The sequence below is a fragment of the Labeo rohita genome, chromosome 8 (genome assembly GCF_022985175.1).
Source record: "Labeo rohita strain BAU-BD-2019 chromosome 8, IGBB_LRoh.1.0, whole genome shotgun sequence".
NCBI lineage: Eukaryota > Metazoa > Chordata > Actinopteri > Cypriniformes > Cyprinidae > Labeo > Labeo rohita.
The window spans coordinates 458535-480123 of NC_066876.1; the positions used below are offsets into that span (position 1 = coordinate 458535).

The 21589-nt window shown below is 42.2% G+C and overlaps 1 protein-coding gene across 1 annotated transcript; it reads right to left on the minus strand.

Annotated features, from left to right (window-relative positions):
- Nucleotides 1-7379, minus strand: sult1st4 (sulfotransferase family 1, cytosolic sulfotransferase 4). Its single transcript, XM_051117974.1, has 8 exons — nucleotides 7128-7379; nucleotides 6382-6520; nucleotides 6081-6209; nucleotides 2921-3027; nucleotides 1289-1415; nucleotides 962-1059; nucleotides 698-872; nucleotides 1-610 (listed from the first exon to the last, which is right to left on the minus strand). The coding sequence occupies exons 1-8, from the start codon at nucleotides 7149-7151 to the stop codon at nucleotides 498-500; spliced, it is 912 nt and encodes a 303-aa protein (XP_050973931.1). The 5' UTR covers nucleotides 7152-7379; the 3' UTR covers nucleotides 1-497.
- Nucleotides 7380-21589: the final 14210 nt, after the last annotated feature.

Here is a 21589-nt window from a genome sequence, read left to right on the forward strand (position 1 = left end):
TCGGCTGTACATGGAAGCTTAGTCAGATGTTTTATTTATAATTAATTACGATCAATATAAATTTGTGGATCAAACCAATGATTTGAGGTATTCTTGACTGAATCGGTCTAAGATGTCAGACCAACGCTAGCAAATGTTTGGTGAGAATGTAAAGATAATAGTATCAGATAATAATATTCAGATAACACTGATCCAGTGTTATTCTAAAAGCAAATAGAAGCAATCAACATGATTAGGGACTCCAGATTATGAGCATAAACTACAAACAACATCACATGATACAAACTAAAGTGACTTATCTCAATTAACTGGACTACATTAAAACTATTCCAAAAGCTGAGGGTTAAAGCTGAGGTAGAGTAAACAAAAAAAAAAAAAAAAAAAAAAAAAAAACTTCTAAGGTTATTGTATTTCTGTCCTGAAAAATGTACACATTAACACTAACAATCCATTTCTAATAAAATCACTAACAATCAAAAAGATCTAGAACTCAAATATTAAATCTCAGTGCGAAACTTGACAGTGGTGTTCTTCATCTTCTGTTTGTAGACCTCATCAAACTGTTCATTTTGTGCCACAGTAAAGTGACTTTTCCAGTCTCCAACTTTCCCTTTTAAAACACAAACAAAAAGAAGATAAATGCAAGCGAAAGGACAGAACTATTTAATTAAACAAGATGATTCAGTGGTCTAATAACCTTTCCGCATGAATGGTGAGATCTTGAAGTCCATGAAAGGGATTGTGACATGGTTGGTCACCTTGTTCTGTTTCATGGCATCAAACTGAACCCCTTTTGTTATTTTTTCCCTCTCTTCAACTAAAGTGGACAAACCCAAGAAGGAGCACAAACGTTCTACCTCACGTCCAGTGTCCTGGAAAAGGCAAAGAAAATGCACACTTTATACACATTTAACATTGATCTTACATTTTATAAAACTGTCACTTCATGAATGTGACTTACTTCAACCAAATCCTCATAGAACAAGTACAGTAGATTAGAATATGTCTGTTTTTTCTCCCACCATCCACTGACATGGTCGAACCATGGACCAAACACATCTGATGAGAAATTGCTAATGTTAAAACATGTCTCCATGACAAAGTTCTTTACTGATAATGTAGAGTTTGAGAGGTTTGAAATGAGAAATCATAAATATATCAGCATTCCTAAGTTTTCATTTTTTATAACATTCTTTTAAAATGAATTCATGACATAAAAATTCTTCAGTCATAAATCACACCCAAGATGTGATTGCTTAATAAGATTTACTTCCACTGTTTAACTTACTTTTTCCTTTCATAAATTTCTCTAAGTAGTGGTCCCAGTCCCCTGGTTCAGGCTGTACCATGTTCATTCGATCAAAATGAAAATAGGAAACTGCGTTGTCTTTTGCATTACGTGCAACATACACAATCTGGAGAGAGTGAAATAAAACAAAATATATATTATTTCAAAAAAATTAATTATAATTAATTTTTAACAATTATTATGACATTGTACAGCACTTGCTATGTCTTAATCAGAGAGTTACACTTTCATTACATTTATTTTAGAACTACTGTACAGTACTTTACTTTTCTTAAAGCTGCAGTGTTTAATTTTCAGTACCAGGACCAAACTTAACTCCAAACATGACTATTTCCCAAACATATCTGCTATTTGTCAATCAAAGAGGTAGTCTTCAGCATAGATTGTATTTAAGGTAACCCATTTGGTTAAAGGAGAAGTCCACTTCCAGAACAAAAATTTACAGATAATGTACTCACCCCCTTGTCATCCAAGATGTTCATGTCTTTCTTTCTTTAGTCGTAAAGAAATTATGTTTTTTGAGGAAAACATTTCAGCATTTTTTCTCCATATAATGGACTGATATGGTGCCCCAAGTTTGAACTGTTTAAATGTGGCTTCAAACGATCACAAATGCGGTTGTAAATGATCCCAGCCGAGAAAGGGGTCTTATCTAGTGAAATTATCAGTTATTTTCATAAAAATAATTTATATACTTTTAATGTCAAACGCACGTCTTGTCTTACTCTGCCTGGACTGTTTTTGTTCCGGTTCATGACAGTTAGTGTATGTTGAAAAACTCCCATCTCATGTTTTCCCTCAACTTCGAAATTGTCCTATATCAATATTTTACCTTGTTTGTTAAGGGTGTTTGATCTTCTTTGCACGTTCACTTTGCAAACACTGGGTCGGTACTTCTGCAGCGATTTTTGAAGTTGAGGGAGTTTTTCGACATACCCTAACTGTCTTGAACCAGAATACACAGAGTTCAGGCAGAGTAAGACAAGACGAGTGTTTGAGATTAAAAAGTATTTAAATTGTATTTTTTTTTTTATGAAAATAACCAATCATTTCGCTAGATAAGACCCTTCTTCCTCGGCTGGGATCGTTTACAACCGCATTTGTGATCATTTGAAGCCGCATTTAAACTACATTTTGGAAGTTCAAAATTGGGGCACCATATCAGTCCATTATATGGAGAAAAATCTGAAATGTTTTCCTCAAAAAAACATAATTTCCTTACGACTGAAGAAAGAAAGACATGAACATGACAAGGGGGTGAGTACATTATATGTGAATCTTTGTTTTGGAAGTGGACTTCTCCTTTAAGGCTATGTTAACACTCATCAAAATTTTGATAGTCCACGGTATTCACACTTTTCAAAGAAATCAAGTTACAAATGAGTTACTTATAGTCAGCTTTGCACATTAAACTGTGCGAGAACAAAGTTAGAAAATTATTAGGAAATTATTATATGTAAACAAGCCTCTCACTGATTATTCTTACACATTTCTTAAAAAGGAAAAATATGAAGATAATATCCTAACAGACCGTCAGACCTTAGCAGATTGGATTACATATTAACATCTAGCAGTCACATCATACAGTCGAAATAATACCCAGTACTTTACCCTTGAGTTCTGCTCCCAGAAGGACTTGGGTACTAGCTGAACAGGTAAATGAGTTTTGATGATACGGGGAACGGTGCTCAGATTATCCACCATTTCTGTCCCTGCAACTGATAATTAGAATGTTGTTCTAAATCGGAAGTGTCATTGCTATCACTGTGGCTACACCAAACACAGCTAAGACCTCTGAACAATTTATAATACACAATAAGTCAACAATATAAGAGTAGGTGATTAGCTGAAATGTTTTAAAGAATTTGTAATGATATTATATATGGAAAGTTTGTCAGGCTGGATTTGTTGAACATTCTTAGCATTCAAAACTTAATTTCCTCTGTCCTTAATGACAAAAAAAAGTATACATTACTATCACATGTAGTGTGTTTTAATGTGTTTAAGATTAAGTTGCTCTGTTTTGCTTGTTTGTTAAAAGTCTTTAAAAAAAACTTGTTCAGTTTCCTCATTGTACACTTAATTTGATTTGATTGTACTACACAGGACCTTTACAGAAGAGTGAACCTCCATAATGGATATTCCAGCGGTTCACCTCCTTTGCCTGGAGAAACAGGATTGCTCTCTTGAGGACCATGCAGATCTAGCTTTCCTGACTCACTGCCCAGACAGCTGCCTGCGCACTTTTTATGATGTCAGACTAAATACTGCGATGAAGGCAAAGCTGTCCGGTGAAGGTCTTCACGGGGGTTTCGCCGCCTTTGTGGAGTGGGTGCTGGTGAACTGTGTTTCAGCTTATACCATCGGTGCTGTGGAGGATGTCACCAGCCCCACTTCCAATCCAGTTGTAGTGGAGTACAAGTAAATGGGAATGGAGTCCTGCCCACAATTCCACCAATGAGGGTGAGGTGTCACTGGCCTCTAAACTAATTCATATTTTGAAAGCATTTGATCCTCTGTTTTTCTCGTCTCCTCTGGCTCCCCCCAACCCTGGTTTGCTGAATCTCTTGAGTCTCCACTGGTTTTGCGCAGGTCCTACTCTCCTGAATTCCCATCCAGCCTCTGTCTCCCATCTCCTCTTTCAGACTCGGCTTGTTCCTTGGCTACTTGCTTCCTTGTCTCCACCATGACCTGTCATCCCACTGTCTGGATCCTCCTTCTGTCCAACTCCGCCTTTGTCCTCAGTTGCTCTAGCTCCATCAGCTTGGTTCTCTATTGCTTGTCCCCATGATGTTATTCTTCCACATCGGTTTCCATAGATACTCATTAGTCCCTCATGTGTTCATAGTTCTCTTAATCAAGTCAAGTCAAGTCACCTTTATTTATATACCGCCTTTAACAATACAGAATTGTGACAAGGCGGCTAATTAAAATTTAACTTAGCTTCATTGGTATGATTGTATAGTATTGCCAAAGCATTTGCCATTACATGAGGCCATAACATCTCCCTGTATATTTAAGCCCTGAGTTCCTTCTGTACATTGTTCAATTTCATCTAAGTTAAATGTGTAGTGTGTTACTCTGTTTCCCAAGTTTTTTAAAAACTCCTTGTTAAATTTCTTCATCCTGCACTTTATTTGGATTGTACCACATTATTGCAGCATTAATGCAGTCATTTATGAACACATAACAATATGATAAATTCTAACATTCATCTCTTCCTTACAACTCCAATGTTTATCCATGCAAAATAAAGTTTGAGATTTAAAAGTATTTTTTTTTTTCTATTAAAAAAATAAACGATTGTTTCGCTAGATTAGACCCTTCTTCCTCAGCTGGGATCGTTTACAACCACATTTGTGATCGTTTGAAGCTGCATTTAAACTGCATTTTGGAAGTTCAAAATCGGGGCACCATATCAGTCCATTATATGGAGAAAAATGCTGAAATGTTTTCCTCAAAAAACATACTTTCCTTATGACAGAAGAAAGAAAGACATGAACATCTTGGATAACAAGGAGGTGAGTACATTATCTGTAAATTTTTGTTCTGGAAGTGGACTTTTCCTTTAAGAAAAAAGTCATTTTAAGTATAACTACAAGCAATACAATTGATACAATACAATTTGTGTCAAAGCAACTTCGCAGTGATGAAAAAATGGCAGTATAGTTTTTCTGGAGACAGCTAGTGTTCTGTTGTAAATCAGCATAAAGACAATAGTGTCTTTATTCAGATCAAGTCAGTTCAGTGTTGGTTAAGCTCAGATTGAGCTGCATGAAAAATCATATTTTTAACTGTCTTCACAATTTTTGCTTCTCTCAATTTTTTTAACTATAATAGTCTGCTCTTATGCTGCTCTTTTTGAATTACATGTTGACTTTATATTTTATTGTTTGTTTAAAGGGTTACTCCACCCCAAAATGAAAATTTTGTCATTAATCACTTTCCCCCATCTTATTCCAAACCTGTAAAAGCTTTGTTTGTCTTCGGAACACAATTTAAGATATGTTGGATAAAAACTGGGAGGCTTTTGACTGTCCCGTTGACAGCCAAGTAAATACCACTGTCAAGACCCAGAAAAGTATGAAAGGCATCATTAAAATCCAAAATCCAGTCCATCTGCCATCAGTGGTTCAATCAAAATTTTATGAAGCGACAAGAATACTTTTTGTACGCACAGAAAATAAAAATAGCAACTCAATTCAACAATTCAACGTCTCATCTGCATCACTATAGCACTGTGGTGCAGCTGACACAGTTTGCGTCCAGCAGATACTCTCCAGAATGGCACTACAGTGATGCAGATAAAGTTATTTTTATTTTCTCCCGGTTTTTATCCAAAATATCTTAAACTGTGTTCCGAAGACGAACAAAGGTTTTACGGGTTTGGAATGACAAGTGATTAATGACAAAATTTTTATTTTGGGGTGGAGTAATCTGTTTATATATATATATATATATATATATATATATATGTATTTTTCTAAAACATAAACCAGTCGGCAGCATGCCACCATTAAATAAAAGCTAGAAAGTTTAGGAACTAATTGTGACAGACACAAAAAAGTTGGGCTTTAATAAAGATTTGGGAATTACCCAACTACATGCTTACTGGCTGTACAAGTAATAAAAAACTTTATAAGAAACACTTGTGAGTGATATGGTTAGATGTTCTGCAGGGATCTTGGTTTTATTGTCTCCACAGATAAAGGTTAAGTTTCTGGAACTAATCTGGAACTAAAATAAATTGAGTGAATTGTAAGTCTCTTACATGTTGAAAACTCCTGAAAACATGACTCTAGGAATGGGATTCTTATATAGATGGGCTCGGAAGTCTGACGCTCTGGATCATCATTACCGAAATACAGAAGGTCCAATATATAAGAAACCCATGTGGTACCTAGAAAAGCAGTGAAAAGGGAGTTTTAAAACAAATGTTTTGAAGGTCAGTTAGGAAAGAAAATACGTGGATCCGTTTGATAGTGTTATCTAATGATACAGTAAGCAATTTAGAGTCAAGTTAGTGTGCTGGCTAAATTGATTTAAACAAAAACCTAGTGAAGCAGTCTCACCTGCTTTGGGATATGTGGCGATTAGAATGTCATCAGGTCTGGCTTGAAAATTTTTCACTTTTTCCCAGTTGTCAGTGAAAAAGTGAGTCATAGAAATACCCTCAAAATCAAACATCTCTGGCCGACAAGGCAGTTTCTTCTGCAGCACAGAAAGGTTTTCATATAATGCACTTAATATTTATTAGAGAATCATCACCGGCCATAAACAGACAATGTCACAAGCCTGTTAACAAACAAGATTTCACATACATGTGCATTGCCAGTCACAATATTATTAAAATAAGTATTGAGTAACTTTTTCTTTTCATCTATTTATTTTTAGGAATACAAGTAATATTTAATGCAATGCATATACTATTTAATATTCATTAAGTGTTACTCTGATATGGCACGATCTGAACAGATTTTAAAACACTAGTCATCATACACTCTCTGATTCATAAATGAGGATCACACACTAAAGGATTGCCAAGTTGTTCTGAACACAACACACTGGTGCAGAAACATGTGCCTTGTTGCTAGAGGCATGGCAAATGAAAACTATATGTGTTCCTCTAAAATCAGCTCACAATATCAAACATGACTGATGTCCTCCAACTGGGTGGAATCATAGTCTGAAGCTAAAACACAGCAACTGGTGTCAGCTTATCCAGGACTGTAAATCTGGGCAAAAATCTGGGCAAACGTCATGTAGTGTATTCCAGGCTTCATTCATTTCTAAAACTATAAAAGAACCATTTACTTACTGAATCCATGTCAGGGATTTCCATTATGGTGAAGAAGTGTTTTTTTTTTTCCTAAAAACCTTGTTTAAATCCTGTCCTTTTCTCCTATCTTTTACTCTTCTACTAGCTTTCTTTGCTCCACAAAATGCGTCAAGATTTTCTACTCAATGCTATTCAGTGCTGTTATTGCTTACATGCCAGAGCTCCACCCTTTCCTCTGTGCTTTGCACTCAGCCTTAAACATGTTACACAAGTTTAAACATCCCTCCCCCACTGGAATGTAAAGTTCATGAGGTGAAAAAAAGGATAAAAATTTAATGTCTTCTTTAGCATTTCAGAACAGATCTCACCAATGCCTGAGATCCTGTTTTTCATTTTGTTGAGTAATTTTCACTGTGTTAGGACATAATATGTCACTAAAACTAGCTGTTGTATTGTCTTTGTAAAACTGGATTAAACTGGACGCATGGACTTTGCCTTTACTGGGGCGCATTTACTTAAATGCTGTGTTAACAAGTTACAGTAGAGTCATTCTTAGTATTTTGCATCTTTTGGACATCATAAACTGTTGAAAAGCAGTTGTGCAAATTTCTCTCTCTGTCTCTCTCTACATACAGTGCACAGTATAAATGAGTACACCCCTTAGCTTAACAAATTCAGCAATTACTCTTTGCTAAGAAGACATGTTTGGGTTCTTTGGAGATATAATGTTCCAACAAACCTGCTTGATCAAATACTAAAGAAGAATGTCAAAATTATTCAGCAAAAAAAGATCTCCTAGGATCTCTCTGGATCAGCGGTTGTGCGAAAGCAGGTTTAAATATTCTGATGTGATTACAGTTTCAAAGGTTTAACAGACGTTACCTACGGCAAAAAATAATTATTTAGTTAATCAGATATGAAATGTTGTTGTGTTGTATAATACATATAAAGCATGATTGTGTTTATGAAATCATAATCTTTATTTATTTATTTAGGAGTTACAAGTGGCCAATGTTAGTGATTTTTAATGTAATAATATAGTCGCTCCTACATTAACATGCTTTTTTTCCCTTTTTCATTTGTTTTTCTCTTTTTCTGGAATCTATGGAAAGAAGCAGCAAATGCTTTGGAAATATCAGGTAATGTTTACTTGTTTTAAAAGTTGAACAGGATTTGTCTCGAGCAATGGCACAATGGTCTTTAGATCCATGTGCTCAATAATGTGTCTTTGACCTTCATTATGCACAGTTTGATTATACTGTGTTGTAAATAAAATACAACTCCCCTCACAATTTTTCTTACCTGACAGTCACATTCACACTGATGGCCCGTTAGGGGAGGACCCTTTGTCTCCCAAGTGTTAAACACTAAATATTAGTATAATATAAGCCTTTCTGACACAAAACATGTCTTACAAAAGTTAAATTAATATATTGTTTTCTGTGAACGTGTGAACAGGGTGATTTTCACAACATTTTGTAGAAAAACTCATTTTATAGAATGGGCTCGACAGTTGCAGGAAGAGGTATGTGTACAAAGCATTTGTTTGGGTTCTTTTTGTGGGAACTGTAATTGTTATTTGTGTTTTTATATTAGTACAGATCAGGTAGATAAGGCTGGATAGTTGGGGTTGGCTGGTTGCTCGTCCTGGTGATATGTGTAGAGTCCGTGATATCTTGTGTTCGGGGATGTCGGCGCACCAGGGTGTTCATTACGTGAGGAAATTGTCTGTTCCATTGTGGGTATGAGTAATTTTCCTTTTATCACATCATGAGGTAATGCATTTTTCTTATTTAGACGTAACACGCAGTTGTCTCCCTTCATCCAGCAGAGAATGCCGTGTATTGTGAAGTTAATGAGACCCGGCGTTCCAAGTATATATAACTGCAGACCGGAGATCTCCAAAATGGGGTGGGAACTCCAAAAGTGGGCAGAACCTCCAAAATGGGGCAGGGTCTTGTCACACAGAGACTTTCCCCATTGGCTCTGGCTTTAGCCTGTTGTTATTGACTTACATTTCAAAACTTAACTTTATAAATTAAACATTGTTTGTAGTTGATTTCAAATAAAATAAACTATGCAGAAAATAAATAAATATGCTCAGTGAGAGCAGAGCCCAAAGCTTGTGGCCAGATGTTAATGATATAAAGGGGAATCACCCACGAGCTCTCCCGCGAGCTGTGTCAGTGAAGCGCAGGGGAAAGGTTTTACTCTATCGCTTTGTTTTAAGCAACGGGGCGTCCCGAGAGGGGGTCATGTGTCTGTCTGTCACTGTTTCAGTGATTTCTATTGTTAAGGTGTTTTGTTTTCAATAAATTATTCTGAAATTAAAAAACTACGAATCTCAGACCGCTGCCTTGCATTTGGCTTTGTAGCTGAAAGATGCCGTGACTGACGTCATGACCTGCCCATAAACAAACAGTACTGAGATCAGAGAACATATTTTAACATGAAATTAAATTAAATTCAGTATTATAATGAATAAAATCACTTTATGTTATACAAGGCAAAAGGCGTTTCCATCATGCAAAATGACCGCTGCTGACGCAGCTGACTGGCATCTCATCCTTGTATGTGGCGTTGCATAAAATAATATAATTTACAGCACAGTAAAGACAGTACAGTACAGCACCAAATTGGTGGCGCTAAGAACCGTTCTTTCCTGAAGAGGACGCAAAAAGCCCATGCTCTGACTGTAAATCAACAACTGGGTTGTTTCGTAGGAGACAAAAAAACCCCAGCAGCTTAGTTACAGAAAAAAAACTACCCACCCCCCTGGGTAAAACAATATGAAAAAATAACCCAACAACATGACCCAACAGGCTGAACCTTTTAAAAAAATAACCCAGCATTTTTTTTAGAGTGCAGAAAAACTACCCAGCAGCTGGGTAAAAATATAAAACACAACCCAATAAAATGTCTGAAACAGTCTGAAACCTTTTGGGTTAAAAAAAAAAAAATAATAATAACCCAGCATTTTTTAGAGTGCAGATAGCAAAACGTCTAGGTTACGTACGTAACCCTCATTCCCTGAAGGAGGGAACGGAGACGTTACATATGGGAACTCGCTTGAGAGTCCAATCATCTCCAAGCTTTATTCAAAAGGCCAATGAACATTCATGAACATTGGCGAGTGGTATTGCATGCCGAGCCACTCCCCCCGTACATACGGGTATATAAGATGGCGGCGTGCAACCACTCATTCAGGCTTTTGCTGAGGAGCCGAGCTGCAGCCCGGCGTCAGCGCGACATAAGGTCGTGGCAGGGGATGTAACGTCTCCGTTCCCTCCTTCAGGGAACGAGGGTTACATACGTAACCTAGACGTTCCCCTTCAGTCGTTTCACTACATGTTTCGTTACATATGGGAACAGACCCATGGAACCGGCCATGAACCAGACGTCGCGTTACGCAACACACCGCGTGCCGACAGGCGGACGTGTCAGCAGACGGATATGAGCGTAACCTTCCCAACGCCCTGGGGGCCAATAGGGGGCCCCACAGGGATGCCAGTTGTACTGAAGCAGTAGTTGGGGGGGCGGAGCACATGAAATCTCTACATGTGGAACACAAGAAATTCAATATATCCATAGATGGGGGATATTATGGGATATATGAGGGAAACATCGGCCTTCTGGCTGACCGTGGAAAAATACTGAAACATGTTGCCACAACCTGCTGGGCGAAGGAGACCCAACCGCAGCACAGTCAAGCACTACTCCACACTAGGCCTGACTGCGGGGCATGGAGGACCCAGGTTCGCCGGAGGGAACAACTGAGGGAAATAGCGCACAGATCCATTAGGAATGGCGCAGCAAGCCGACACCAGCCGGACTCCCGCTTGCCTGTGATGTCTATGTTAAGACACGGGAGGATACGGCCTCTACGCGAAGGTTGTAGAACCTGGCGAAGGTATTAGGTGTCGCCCAACCCGCAGCTCTACAGATATCTGCTAGTGAGGCGCCATGAGCCAACGCATAGGATGAGGCAACACTCCGTGTGGAGTGGGCCCGAACACCTAGGGGGCATGGCTCTCCCTGGTTTTGGTACGACAGGGAGATGGCATCTACCACCCAATGGGCCAACCTCTGTTTGGAGACAGCATTCCCTTTCTGCTGACCTCCAAAGCAGACGAAGAGCTGCTCGGTGCGTCTGAAGTGCCGAGTGCGGTCCACGTATATACGCAGAGCGCGAACTGGACACAGCAGCGCAGAGGCTGGGTCTGCCTCCTCCAGGGGCAGAGCTTGCAGGTTCACCACCTGATCGCGGAAAGGCGTGGTGGGAACCTTGGGCACGTAACCGGGCCGGGGTCTCAGGATGACGTGAGAATTGCCGGGCCCGAATTCCAGGCACGCTTCGTCGACAGAGAAGGCTTGTAGGTCCCCTACCCTCTTGATGGAGGCCAATGCGGTCAGGAGCGCTGTCATAAGTGACAGATATTTTAGCTCAACCGACACAAGTGGCTCAAATGGGGCCTCCCGCAGGCCCTGGAGGGCGACGGAGAGGTCCCAAGAGGGTATGGGGTGCGGTCTGGGGGGATTAACCCTTCTCGGAACCTCACGGTGAGTTGGAGCTTACCTAGGGATGTTCCATCCACTGCATCGTGGTACGCTGCAATGGCAGCAACGAACACTTTGAGAGTTGAAGGGGACAGCCTGCACTCCAACTTTTCTTGCAGGAAGGAAAGCACTACTGCAATCGTACATCTCTGTGGGTCCTCCCCGCGAGAGGAACACCAGTCGACGAACAGACCCCACCTCAGCGCATAAGCCTGCCTTGTAGAGGGGGCTCTGGACTGAGTGATAGTTTCTATCACGGCCTGTGGAAGGCCGGAGAGGTCTGACGCGTCCCGTCCAGGAACCAGACGTGCAGTGTGCCAAATTGTGCCCATCCCCTGAGAAAGAAGGTCTCTCCTCAAGGGAATTTTCCAGGGAGGGGCTGCCGCGAGGGAAATGAGTTCTGGAAACCAGGTCCGGGTGGGCCAGTATGGCACAACCAGCAGAACCTGCTCCTCGTCCTCCCTGATCTTGCACAGTGTCTGTGCAAGGAGGCTCACTGGGGGAAAGGCGTACTTGGGCCCCGGAGGCCAGCTGTGTGCCAGTGCGTCCCTGCCGAGGGGAGCCTCGTCGAGGGAGTAAAACAGCTGGCAATGGGAGGATTCGGGGGAAGCAAACAGATCTATCTGGGCCTCCCCGAAATGGCTCCAAATCAGCTGGACTGTCTCGGGGTGGAGTCGCCATTCTCCAGGATGGGTGGACTGCCGTGAGAGCTGGTCGGCTGCACGGTTGAGTTCTCCTGGAATGTGAACGGCACGTAGCGATTTCAGCCACGTCTGACTCCATAGGAGCAGATGGCGGGCGAGTTGTGACATGCGACGGGAGCGTAGACCACCCTGACGGTTGATGTAGGCCACAGTCGCCGTGCTGTCGGTACGAACAAGCACGTGCTTGCGACGCAACGTTGGTCGGAAGACTTGTCCCAGGGTGACTCCGGCCTTGTGGGTACCACCGACCCGTAGGCCGACGGCAGCGTCTGAGCACACAGCAGCTCCCGGCCCTCCACCGGGAGTGGGGACGTTGATGTTGTCGTCCCCCAAAGAGTAATTCCCTCCACCTCCGGGTTGGCGGCGCCCCTCTCCCGCGGGCAGCTCGACGTCGGGCTGCCAATCTGGCGTCATGCACCTCAGCAGGGGACGGAGCTGGTTGTTTCTTTGCGGCCGCGGGGGGGCGCCCCGGACGTGGTTGGAATGTCGCGGTGGGGCAGGATGTGTTTAATCGCCTCTGTCTGCTTTTGAACTGCCGAGAACTGCTGGGCGAAGTCCTCGACGGTGTCGCCGAATAGGCCGCCCTGGGAGATAGGAGCGTCAAGAAACCGTGATTTGTCGACGTCTGCCATCTGGGCAGGGTCAGCCATAGGTGTCGCTCCTGGACCACTATGGTGGACATCACCTGACCAAGGGAACGCGCCGTCACCTTCGTAGCCCGGAGGGCGAAGTCGGTGGCGGCGCAGAGTTCCTCCATTGCACCCTGGTCAGAACCTTTCTCGTGCAGGTGTTTCAACACCTTGGCCTGGTACACCTGTAAGGTGGCCATGGCGTGCAAGGCGGTGGCAGCCTGTCCAGCGGCGTGATAAGTCCGGCCCGCGAGAGCGGACGGGAACTTACACGCCTTGGAGGGGAGATGTGGCCGATCCCGCCAGGTGGCGGCGCCGCGCGGGTATAGGTGCACCGCGACAGCGCGCTCAACCTGAGGGACCGCCTCATAACCCCGGGCTGCACCGCCATCGAGAGAGGCGAGGGGAGAGGAGCTGGGACGTGGACGAGAAGAGTGCGGGGCTCGCCAAGTCCTCACCAGCTCCTGTGTTTTGGGCACCTCCAGACCGATCTCCTTGGCGGCTCGGAGGAGCATAGCCGACAGTTCAGCATCCGTCTCAGACGGGGCGACAACCGCAGAGGGGTACCGATCCGCCGAGTCGTCAGCCTCACCACCTGGCTCTCCCTCTGATGTTGCAGCAGACATCTCGACTTCCTGGGGAGCGCCAAAGGAGACACCCAGCCCGCTGTACGGGGAGGTGTACTGCTCTGGCAGCTCAACGGGACCGCTCAGTGACACAGAAGTCCGCGGGGCTTTAGAGGCCGACGGAGCACTCTGTACGGTCACCTGAATGTCCCCCAAGTGCCTTGCCGCGGTAGCTGAAAAACCTTGACGGCTCAACGACTTACCGCGGGAAGACGACAAGGGGTGCCTACTCATGAATGAGCGGCGGGACTTTAACGCGGCCATGGACATACGTTCGCAATGAACGCATGTACCATCCTTGAACGCTGCCTCAGCGTGCTCTCGGCCCAGGCACGTGAGACAGTGATCATGTCCGTCCACAGAAGCGAGGAAACTACCGCACTCAGAAGCGCACGGTCGGAGAGACATACCGGGAAGATGCCCTCGACAGCCGTGAGAAATTCACTCTTTTGAAATCCCGGTCCGCCCAGGGAGGAACCGCGGCACAACTGTGCACTCAAACGGGGAGCTTGCTGGAATGCAGGAGGCGTTGATGCCGTGAAAACGGCAGCCCGCAGGATTATGCTGGCGGCTGCCAAACGCTCTTTTAGATAAGCTCTTTTAGTAGTTCGGCAGCACGCCAGCAGAGAGAGTGTGAACTCAGGAACTCTTTTTTTTTTTTTTCTTGACTTGGTAGACGAGGCTCCAAAGCAAAAAGTCTGAATGAGTGGTTGCACGCCGCCATCTTATATACCCGTATGTACGGGGGAGTGGCTCGGCATGCAAATACCACTCGCCAATGTTCATGAATGTTCATTGGCCTTTTGAGTAAGGCTTGGAGATGATTGGACTCTCAAGCGAGTTCCCATATGTAACGTCGTAGTGAAACGACTGAAGGGGAACTAAGTATTGTAGCATGTTGTATAATACTGAGTGTTGCATTATAAGTCCCAAACCTGTACTGTAGACCCCTTACCACTGCACATTTTGGATATCTCCCTTATTGGATACATCCAATTTAGGTCTTTGCAGTCTCTACTAATGAGATGATGAGTTGAATCAGGTGTGTTAGATGGATTCAAAATGTGCACTGGTGGGGGACTCCAGGACAGGTTTGGGATGCATTGGTCTAGCCCAGAGACCAACGGTGGTCCTGGAGTGCCAATGTCCTACAGAGTTTAGCTCCAACCCTGAAATAAAATCTTAGCCCTAGTAATTCTGAAGACCTTGATTAGCCTGTTTAGGTGTGTTTGTATAGGGTTGGAGCTAAACTCTGAAGGAGAAGGGCACTCCAGGACCGATGTTACCTATCCCTGGTCTAGCCCATATTAACTACAGTAGGCCTATAGTAGTCTGGCCTATAGTACCATATAATGTATTTGTTAAGAAGCTTACATTGAATAATTTGGTCATAGTCTAAACATGTTCCATTCTAGTCAATGTGTGGTAAGGTGGGTTAAATAAGCTACCCGCAATCACAAGGTCAGATGAACCCAGCATGCATTTTGTTGTATATTTACTCAGTGGTCTGGTTACATTTTACCCAAAGTCCACACTCTGTTCTGTACCTCTGTTCTACCAAGTGAAATCCAAGAGTGTCACTTGTATTTACTGAACCAATGACTTGGATTACTCCTTTTATTCTAAGAGGATGCACAAAAGTTATGTAAAACTAAATTATCATTTGGCATCTTTCACATTAAGACATATTCATAGGGGGCAAAATATATATATATATATATATATATATATGTATGTTTTATGCCCTATCATGTGTCTCGTAATTGCTAGTTATGCTGACTCTTACACTGGGGGAGAAAAATCAGCTAAATCATGTTTGGCATAATCAGTTGTGTAATCAGTTTATTTAATCATTTAGTCTTTTCTTTTTTTACCAATCTACCAATTGGGGTGTACTGTACAACTAATGTGAAGTAATGAATTGCAAGTTTTATGAATGTGAATAAAAATGTCTTAGTTATTTAAACAGCTTGGTTTTCTCTTGTGTTTGCCGGTCGTTGTTTCATGCTTCCTGTATTGTTCTCTGGATGTTCCTGGCTCCTGGCTGTGAAGTTTTTGTCTTTTCTTAATTAAAGTTGTGCATGCAAGTGGATTCTGGATCTGCCCCATCCCTACATTACAGATTTTCCCACAAAGAATGATTTACTTGAGAACAACCAGTTTTAAAAGCGGACACTCCACAGTGGACCCAGCTGTCCATGGCTTAAATACTTTTGCTGGCAAGAGCAAAGAACCTGTCCTTATTCTATTCTATCTAACCTGTCTGCCTCTTTTGACACTGTAAACCACCAGATTCTCTTTTCACCCATCCTGAATTGGTACTTCGGTGGCTTTAGCCTTTCCTCACAGGCATGATACGGGGCAAGGGTAAGTTCAGGGAGTATATTCATAAATCTGCAAAAAAAATAAAAAAAATCAGCACACATGGCTTCTGCAAGCGACCATCTCTCCTTCATATTTTTATTTTTTTAGCTTTTATTTTCACTGCAAATCGGTTTACAGACAACCTGAATTGCAAGCAGATTTATCCTGTCTAGGTGCCGATCCACCGCCTGCGCTGGGTACGGACTGGATCTGGAAGGTGACCTCGGAATAAGAAATAAACAGACTAATATTAGCGTAGAAGCCATTGTTCTGACAATGCACTGAATACATCAGGTGTTATGGGAAGTGTTCCCGGTTCCGGTTTACCTAATTAATGCAGCCTAACAATCCTTTAACGGATTTGAATAATAGAAATATGTTGATGTGTTACGTGTAAACCAGGTTAAAGAGATGGGTCTTTAATCTAGATTTAAACTGACAGAGTGTGTCTGCGTCCCGAACAGTGTTGGGTAGATTGTTCCAGAGTTTTGGCGCTAAATAAGAAAGTGATCTGCCACCCGCGGTTGATTTTGATATTCTAGGTATTTTTAAATTGCCAGAGTTTTGAGAACGTAGCGGACGTAAGGGACTACAATGTGATAAGAGCTCACTCAGGTACTGAGGAGCTAAACCATTTAGGGCTTTATAAGTAATTAGCAAGATTTTAAAATCTATACGATGTTTAATAGGGAGCCAGTGCAGTGTTGACAGAACCAGGCTAATATGATCATACTCTATCTGATGCATTTTGGACCAGCTAGAGTTTATTAAGCAATCAGAACAACCACCCAATAAATCATTACAATAATCTAACCTTGAGGTCATAAACGCACAAATTAGTGTCCTGAGTCTCCATCCTAGGGAGACAAAGCGGACTGACCAAGTTCTGAGTCTCTAGCCCAGACAGGCAGAAGACACACAGACATTTGCAACAAGGGTAACCTCCAGCAAACAACCTTCACTTCAGGTACTTTTGCTTGTGTGTTCCAAGCTAAGTACCTTCAGCACCTTCTCCAGGGCCATATCTGCGTGTTCCAGATCTTAGGACCCTTTGGTGCTCCGGGAGATCAGCATCCTACAGTGCTTCATGTTCAAGGCTGTCGAATCGGATTCCAGCTCCTTTCCCCACTGTACTGCCACCAGCACAACCAGTGGAAGAAGTCGCCGCCACCGGACTGCTCACTCAACCACAGCGAATGTAAACATCACTTCCAAACCTCTTCCAGAGACCTTGGCATTGTTGTATATTATCAGTATATGATTTTCTAATTTACATTAGGTATTATATAGCTGATTGCAGTTGATAACAAATCTTACACGTATTTGTTTGATGCATAATAAGGTTCTTCACCTTATTTGTTTCAGAGTAGCAACAGTTTATCTTTCTAGATAACGTAGCTCTGACATAGCAACACCCAACATAATCATTTCTCCAATTCAGGATTTAAGGGCTGTCTGTGCCACTGGTGGATTCAGACTAAGTGGACTAGTAACAATCGTTCTGTCTTAGCCTCTATTCCAAATGAGGAGAAAGCCAAAGAAGTTAAAGAGTTGGATCTGGACAAAGATAAACTCCCCGTGGAAAGAGCTCTCGGAATTCAGTGGAGCACTGAAGCAGACTCCTTTTATTTTAAGATTAATTTAAAGGAGCAACAGCCAACCAAGAGGACCATTCTTTCCACTGTAAATTCTATCTATGATCCGATTGGATTTCTTGCCCCATTGATTCTTCCTGCAAAGAGAATACAGCAGGAACTTTGCTGAGTAAACTGTGGCTGGGACAACAAGATTCCAGATGGGTTAATAAAAAACTGGGAGAAATGGCTTGATGGCTTGAACAAACTAAACAACCTAAGCATTCACAGATGTTTCAAACCATCAGATTACAGCAAAATACAAACAGCCCAGCTACATCATTTTAGTGATGCTAGCGAGGAAGGGTGTGGTAGCTAGTTATTTGCAACTTACCAACATCACCGGTGCTGTTCATGTTGCCTTTGTATTGGGCAAGGCCAGAGTTGCCCCATTAAAGCATGTAACTATCCCTAGGCTTGAATTGGCAGCTGCCGTCCTTGACTGCTCAAAATCCCATGTATGGAATCCGTTTTCGGGACCAATAGTACATCTGCTTTGAAATACATCTTTAATGACACAACACGATTCAAAACATATGTTGCAAATAGAGTCAGAAAAATATGTGACTTGTCTGAGAAATCTCAGTGGTGTTATGTTAATGGATTTTAGAATTCTGCTGATGCCGCATCATGTGGCCTTTCGATTGATTCATTCCTTGTTTCAGACAGATGGTTGCATGGTCCAGAATTTCTTTCACTATCTGATTCAAATTGGCCTTGTTTTCCAGAGGAACAAATGAACAACTCTGGAGATGATTTAGAAATAAAGAAGGAAACCTTTTCTACTGTTTTGACAAGAGCCCATGATCCTTGAGCATTTCTCTTCATGGAAAAGCCTTAAAAGGGCTACTGCGTGGATCCTGAAGTTTAAGAAGATGTTATTGAGCCAAAGGAAAAAGGATGCACACACTCGTCATCTACAAAGCAATCCTAGCAATTCGGATGGGTTTAATAACAAGAAAACTGAAGTAAAAACTTAGTTTGGAGATAAAGAGCGTTTAGTTGAGGACCTTATTCATGCGGAGAAGGTGTTAGTATGTTTTGTTCAGCAACAATCATTCAAACCTGATGTCTCTGAAGAAAGGACATACCATTAAGAAAGGCAGCAGCATTTACAAACTTGATCCTTTTCTTGAGGACGGAATTTCAAGAGTTGGTGGGAGACTGCATAAAATGGCAATACCTGAAGATTTGAAACATCAAGCCATCTTGCCAAAGAATAGTCATCTGTCCACAATACTTTTAAACCATATTCATCAGACAACAGGTCATTGTGGAAAAAATCAGATACTCTCAAAGCCTCGTCAGAGGTTCTGGATAGTTCGTGCCAGTTCTGCTGCTCGAAGGTTGGTCAGACACTGCCTGGTAGACATTGGAATGATCCGGCGATGGAGCAAAAAATGGCAGATTTACCTCTAAGTCGTCTAACTTGTGACTCACTTCCTTTTTCCTTTTACATGCGCCTACTGATTATTTTGGTGCAGTTGAGGTAAAAAGGTGCTGGAGTTTGGTAAAAAAGATAAGGGATGTTGTTTACATGCTTGGTGAGTAGAGCCATCAGTCTCGAATTGGCCTTTTCATTGGAGACCGATTCTTGTATTATGGCCCTGAGAAGGTTCATATGTAGAACAGGCCAAGTTCAAGAAATGATATCAGATAATGGAACAAACTATGTAGGAGCAGAGCGAGAACTTTGAGATTGCCTTGCTCAGTTGAATCACAGTAAGATCAGAGATGCAATGCTGAATGAAGGAATCAAATGGAGCTTTAATCCTCCTTCAGGACCTCATTATGGAGGAGTGTGGGAGAGGCTTATTTGCACCATCAAGGAGACTCTTTAAGTTTTAGACGATGAAGGACTACAGACAGCTCTGTGTGAGGTAGAGGCTATAGTCAACGATCGTCCTATTACCACCACATCTGATGATGTCACTGATCCTGAGCCTCTCACACCCAATCATCTCCTGCTGTTAAAAGGAAAGCCAATTCTGCCATGTGGGTTGTTCACTAAAAATGACTTGTATTCCAGACAGTGATGGAGACAATTCCAGTATATCTGTGATCTCTTCTGGAAGAGATGGACAAGAGGGTACCTGCCATTAATGCAGGAAAGGCAGAAATGGCACTAAGTGAGAAAAACCTCAAGTCGGGAGATATAGTTTTTATTGTGGATGATGCATCTCCAAGGAACTCTTGGCCTGTTGGACGGATCACTTTACCCAATAAAAGAGGATATGTTTGTCGTGTCTTGGTCAAGACAAAGACCAATATACTGGAAAGGCCTATTAATAAGCTGTGCCTTAATCAAGAGTAATTTTTTATAAATTCTGTGGTTTGCAGAGCTACATGATGAATGGCTGCTTTTTTGATTACATTTTTCTAATTGGATTCTTTTTCTTTTTTGTGTATGGACTACTATTTATTCAAAGGGTTAAGGGGACATTGTGCTATGAGCTTTTTATGGCTCCTTAATATATGTATATGTAATTGCCTTAATATTGTCAATTAAGGGGCCAGAATATAGGTGTCATGAATCTGGTCCTGAACGCCAGTCCGCTCACCAGAGGTCGCCTTGCCATTCACATTACACAGACAGTGCCACACCCGGTCTACATTCCCCATCATCCATTGCGCTGATTACACGTTCACAGCTGCAGCCAATCAGGAATGGTCTAAAAACGAGGCCCTTCCCACTATTCTGGGCCGAGTATTGCATTGCGTTTAGCACTCGTCTAGTGTTAGCTGCTTTATGGAGTATAGTTAAGCCTTGTTCCTGTATCCAGTCATTCTAGTCTTGTTTTCTAGCCTGGTTATTTCATCTTGTCTGCCTTCCGCCTGCCCTGGACTTCTCGCCTATCGTGGATTTAACCCTTTGCCTAGTCGTTTCGGACTCTCTTCGCCTCTCGAATGAACTCTAGCCTGTCTATTTGGATTACCCATTTTCCTCGTCCCTTGGATTATGTTCGCCGCTGATCAACCCTCGCCTGCCTTACGAATTACTCTTGTGTCTTGCCCGAATATACCTGTTTGCCAATGTTCGACCCTGCCTATGTTTGACCATGTCTCTGTTTATCAGTAAAGCTATGCAGATGGATCCGCCCACTTCTCGCCTCTGTCACTTCGTAACAGTAGGAGCCATAAAGGCGTTAATATTGTTGTATAGCAGTGGTGCTGAACCCTGGTCCTGGAGATCGACCTTCCTGCCGAGTTCAGCTCCAACCCTGACAAAACACACCTGAACCAGCTAATTAGGATGTCAAGGAGCACTTGATAATTACAGACAGGTGTGTTTGATTAGGGTTGGAACTAAACTCTGCAGGAAAGTCGACCTTCAGGAACAGGGTTGGGCACCCCTGTTGTATAGTGTCTTTCTACAGCCTATGTACTTTTGATTGCATTTTTGTATGTATTTTCCCTACTCCCCTTGTGGTGAATTAGATCAATTGCACCCATCTGGCATTTCCTGTAGGTAGCCATCTTAAACAGGACATGATGTGTCAGTGGGGGAAGGGAAGACGTTTTTTTTACCTACACAGCAACTATTTTAAGGTATAATAACATGTTAAAATATCACTAATATATTAAGAGGAAGATATTTAAACCAATAGATACATATAATCAATTTAGAATTTGAATAAAAGACTAGTTTTTCATGCTGTTAACCAATGGCCACATACCCTGTACATCAGTGTTTCTCAACCTGGTCCTGGGCACCCCTCAGTATTTTGTATGTCTCCCTTATCTGACACACCTATTTCAGGTCCTGGAGTTTCTTCTAATCAGCATATGAATCAAGTGTGTTTTATTAGGGAGACGCACAAAATGCGCAGTGTTTTAGGGTGCCCAGGACCAGGGTTAAAAAACACTGCTGTACAAGCAGCAAAGTTTCAGGAGTGACATATACCCAGAACCCCACATGTAATTGCGGGATTGACTTGGTAAATAACTTGTTTGAAGTCAGGTTTAGTTGCTCATATCTACCACCTC

Coding starts and splice junctions, on each gene's coding strand:
- sult1st4 (XM_051117974.1), bottom strand. CDS start 7,151: ATGGAAATCCCTGACATGGATTCA. Junction 873..961: donor TCTATGAGGATTTGGTTGAA/GTAAGTCACATT, acceptor TGCCTTTTCCAG/GACACTGGACGTGAGGTAGA. Junction 611..697: donor CTCACCATTCATGCGGAAAG/GTTATTAGACCA, acceptor GTGTTTTAAAAG/GGAAAGTTGGAGACTGGAAA.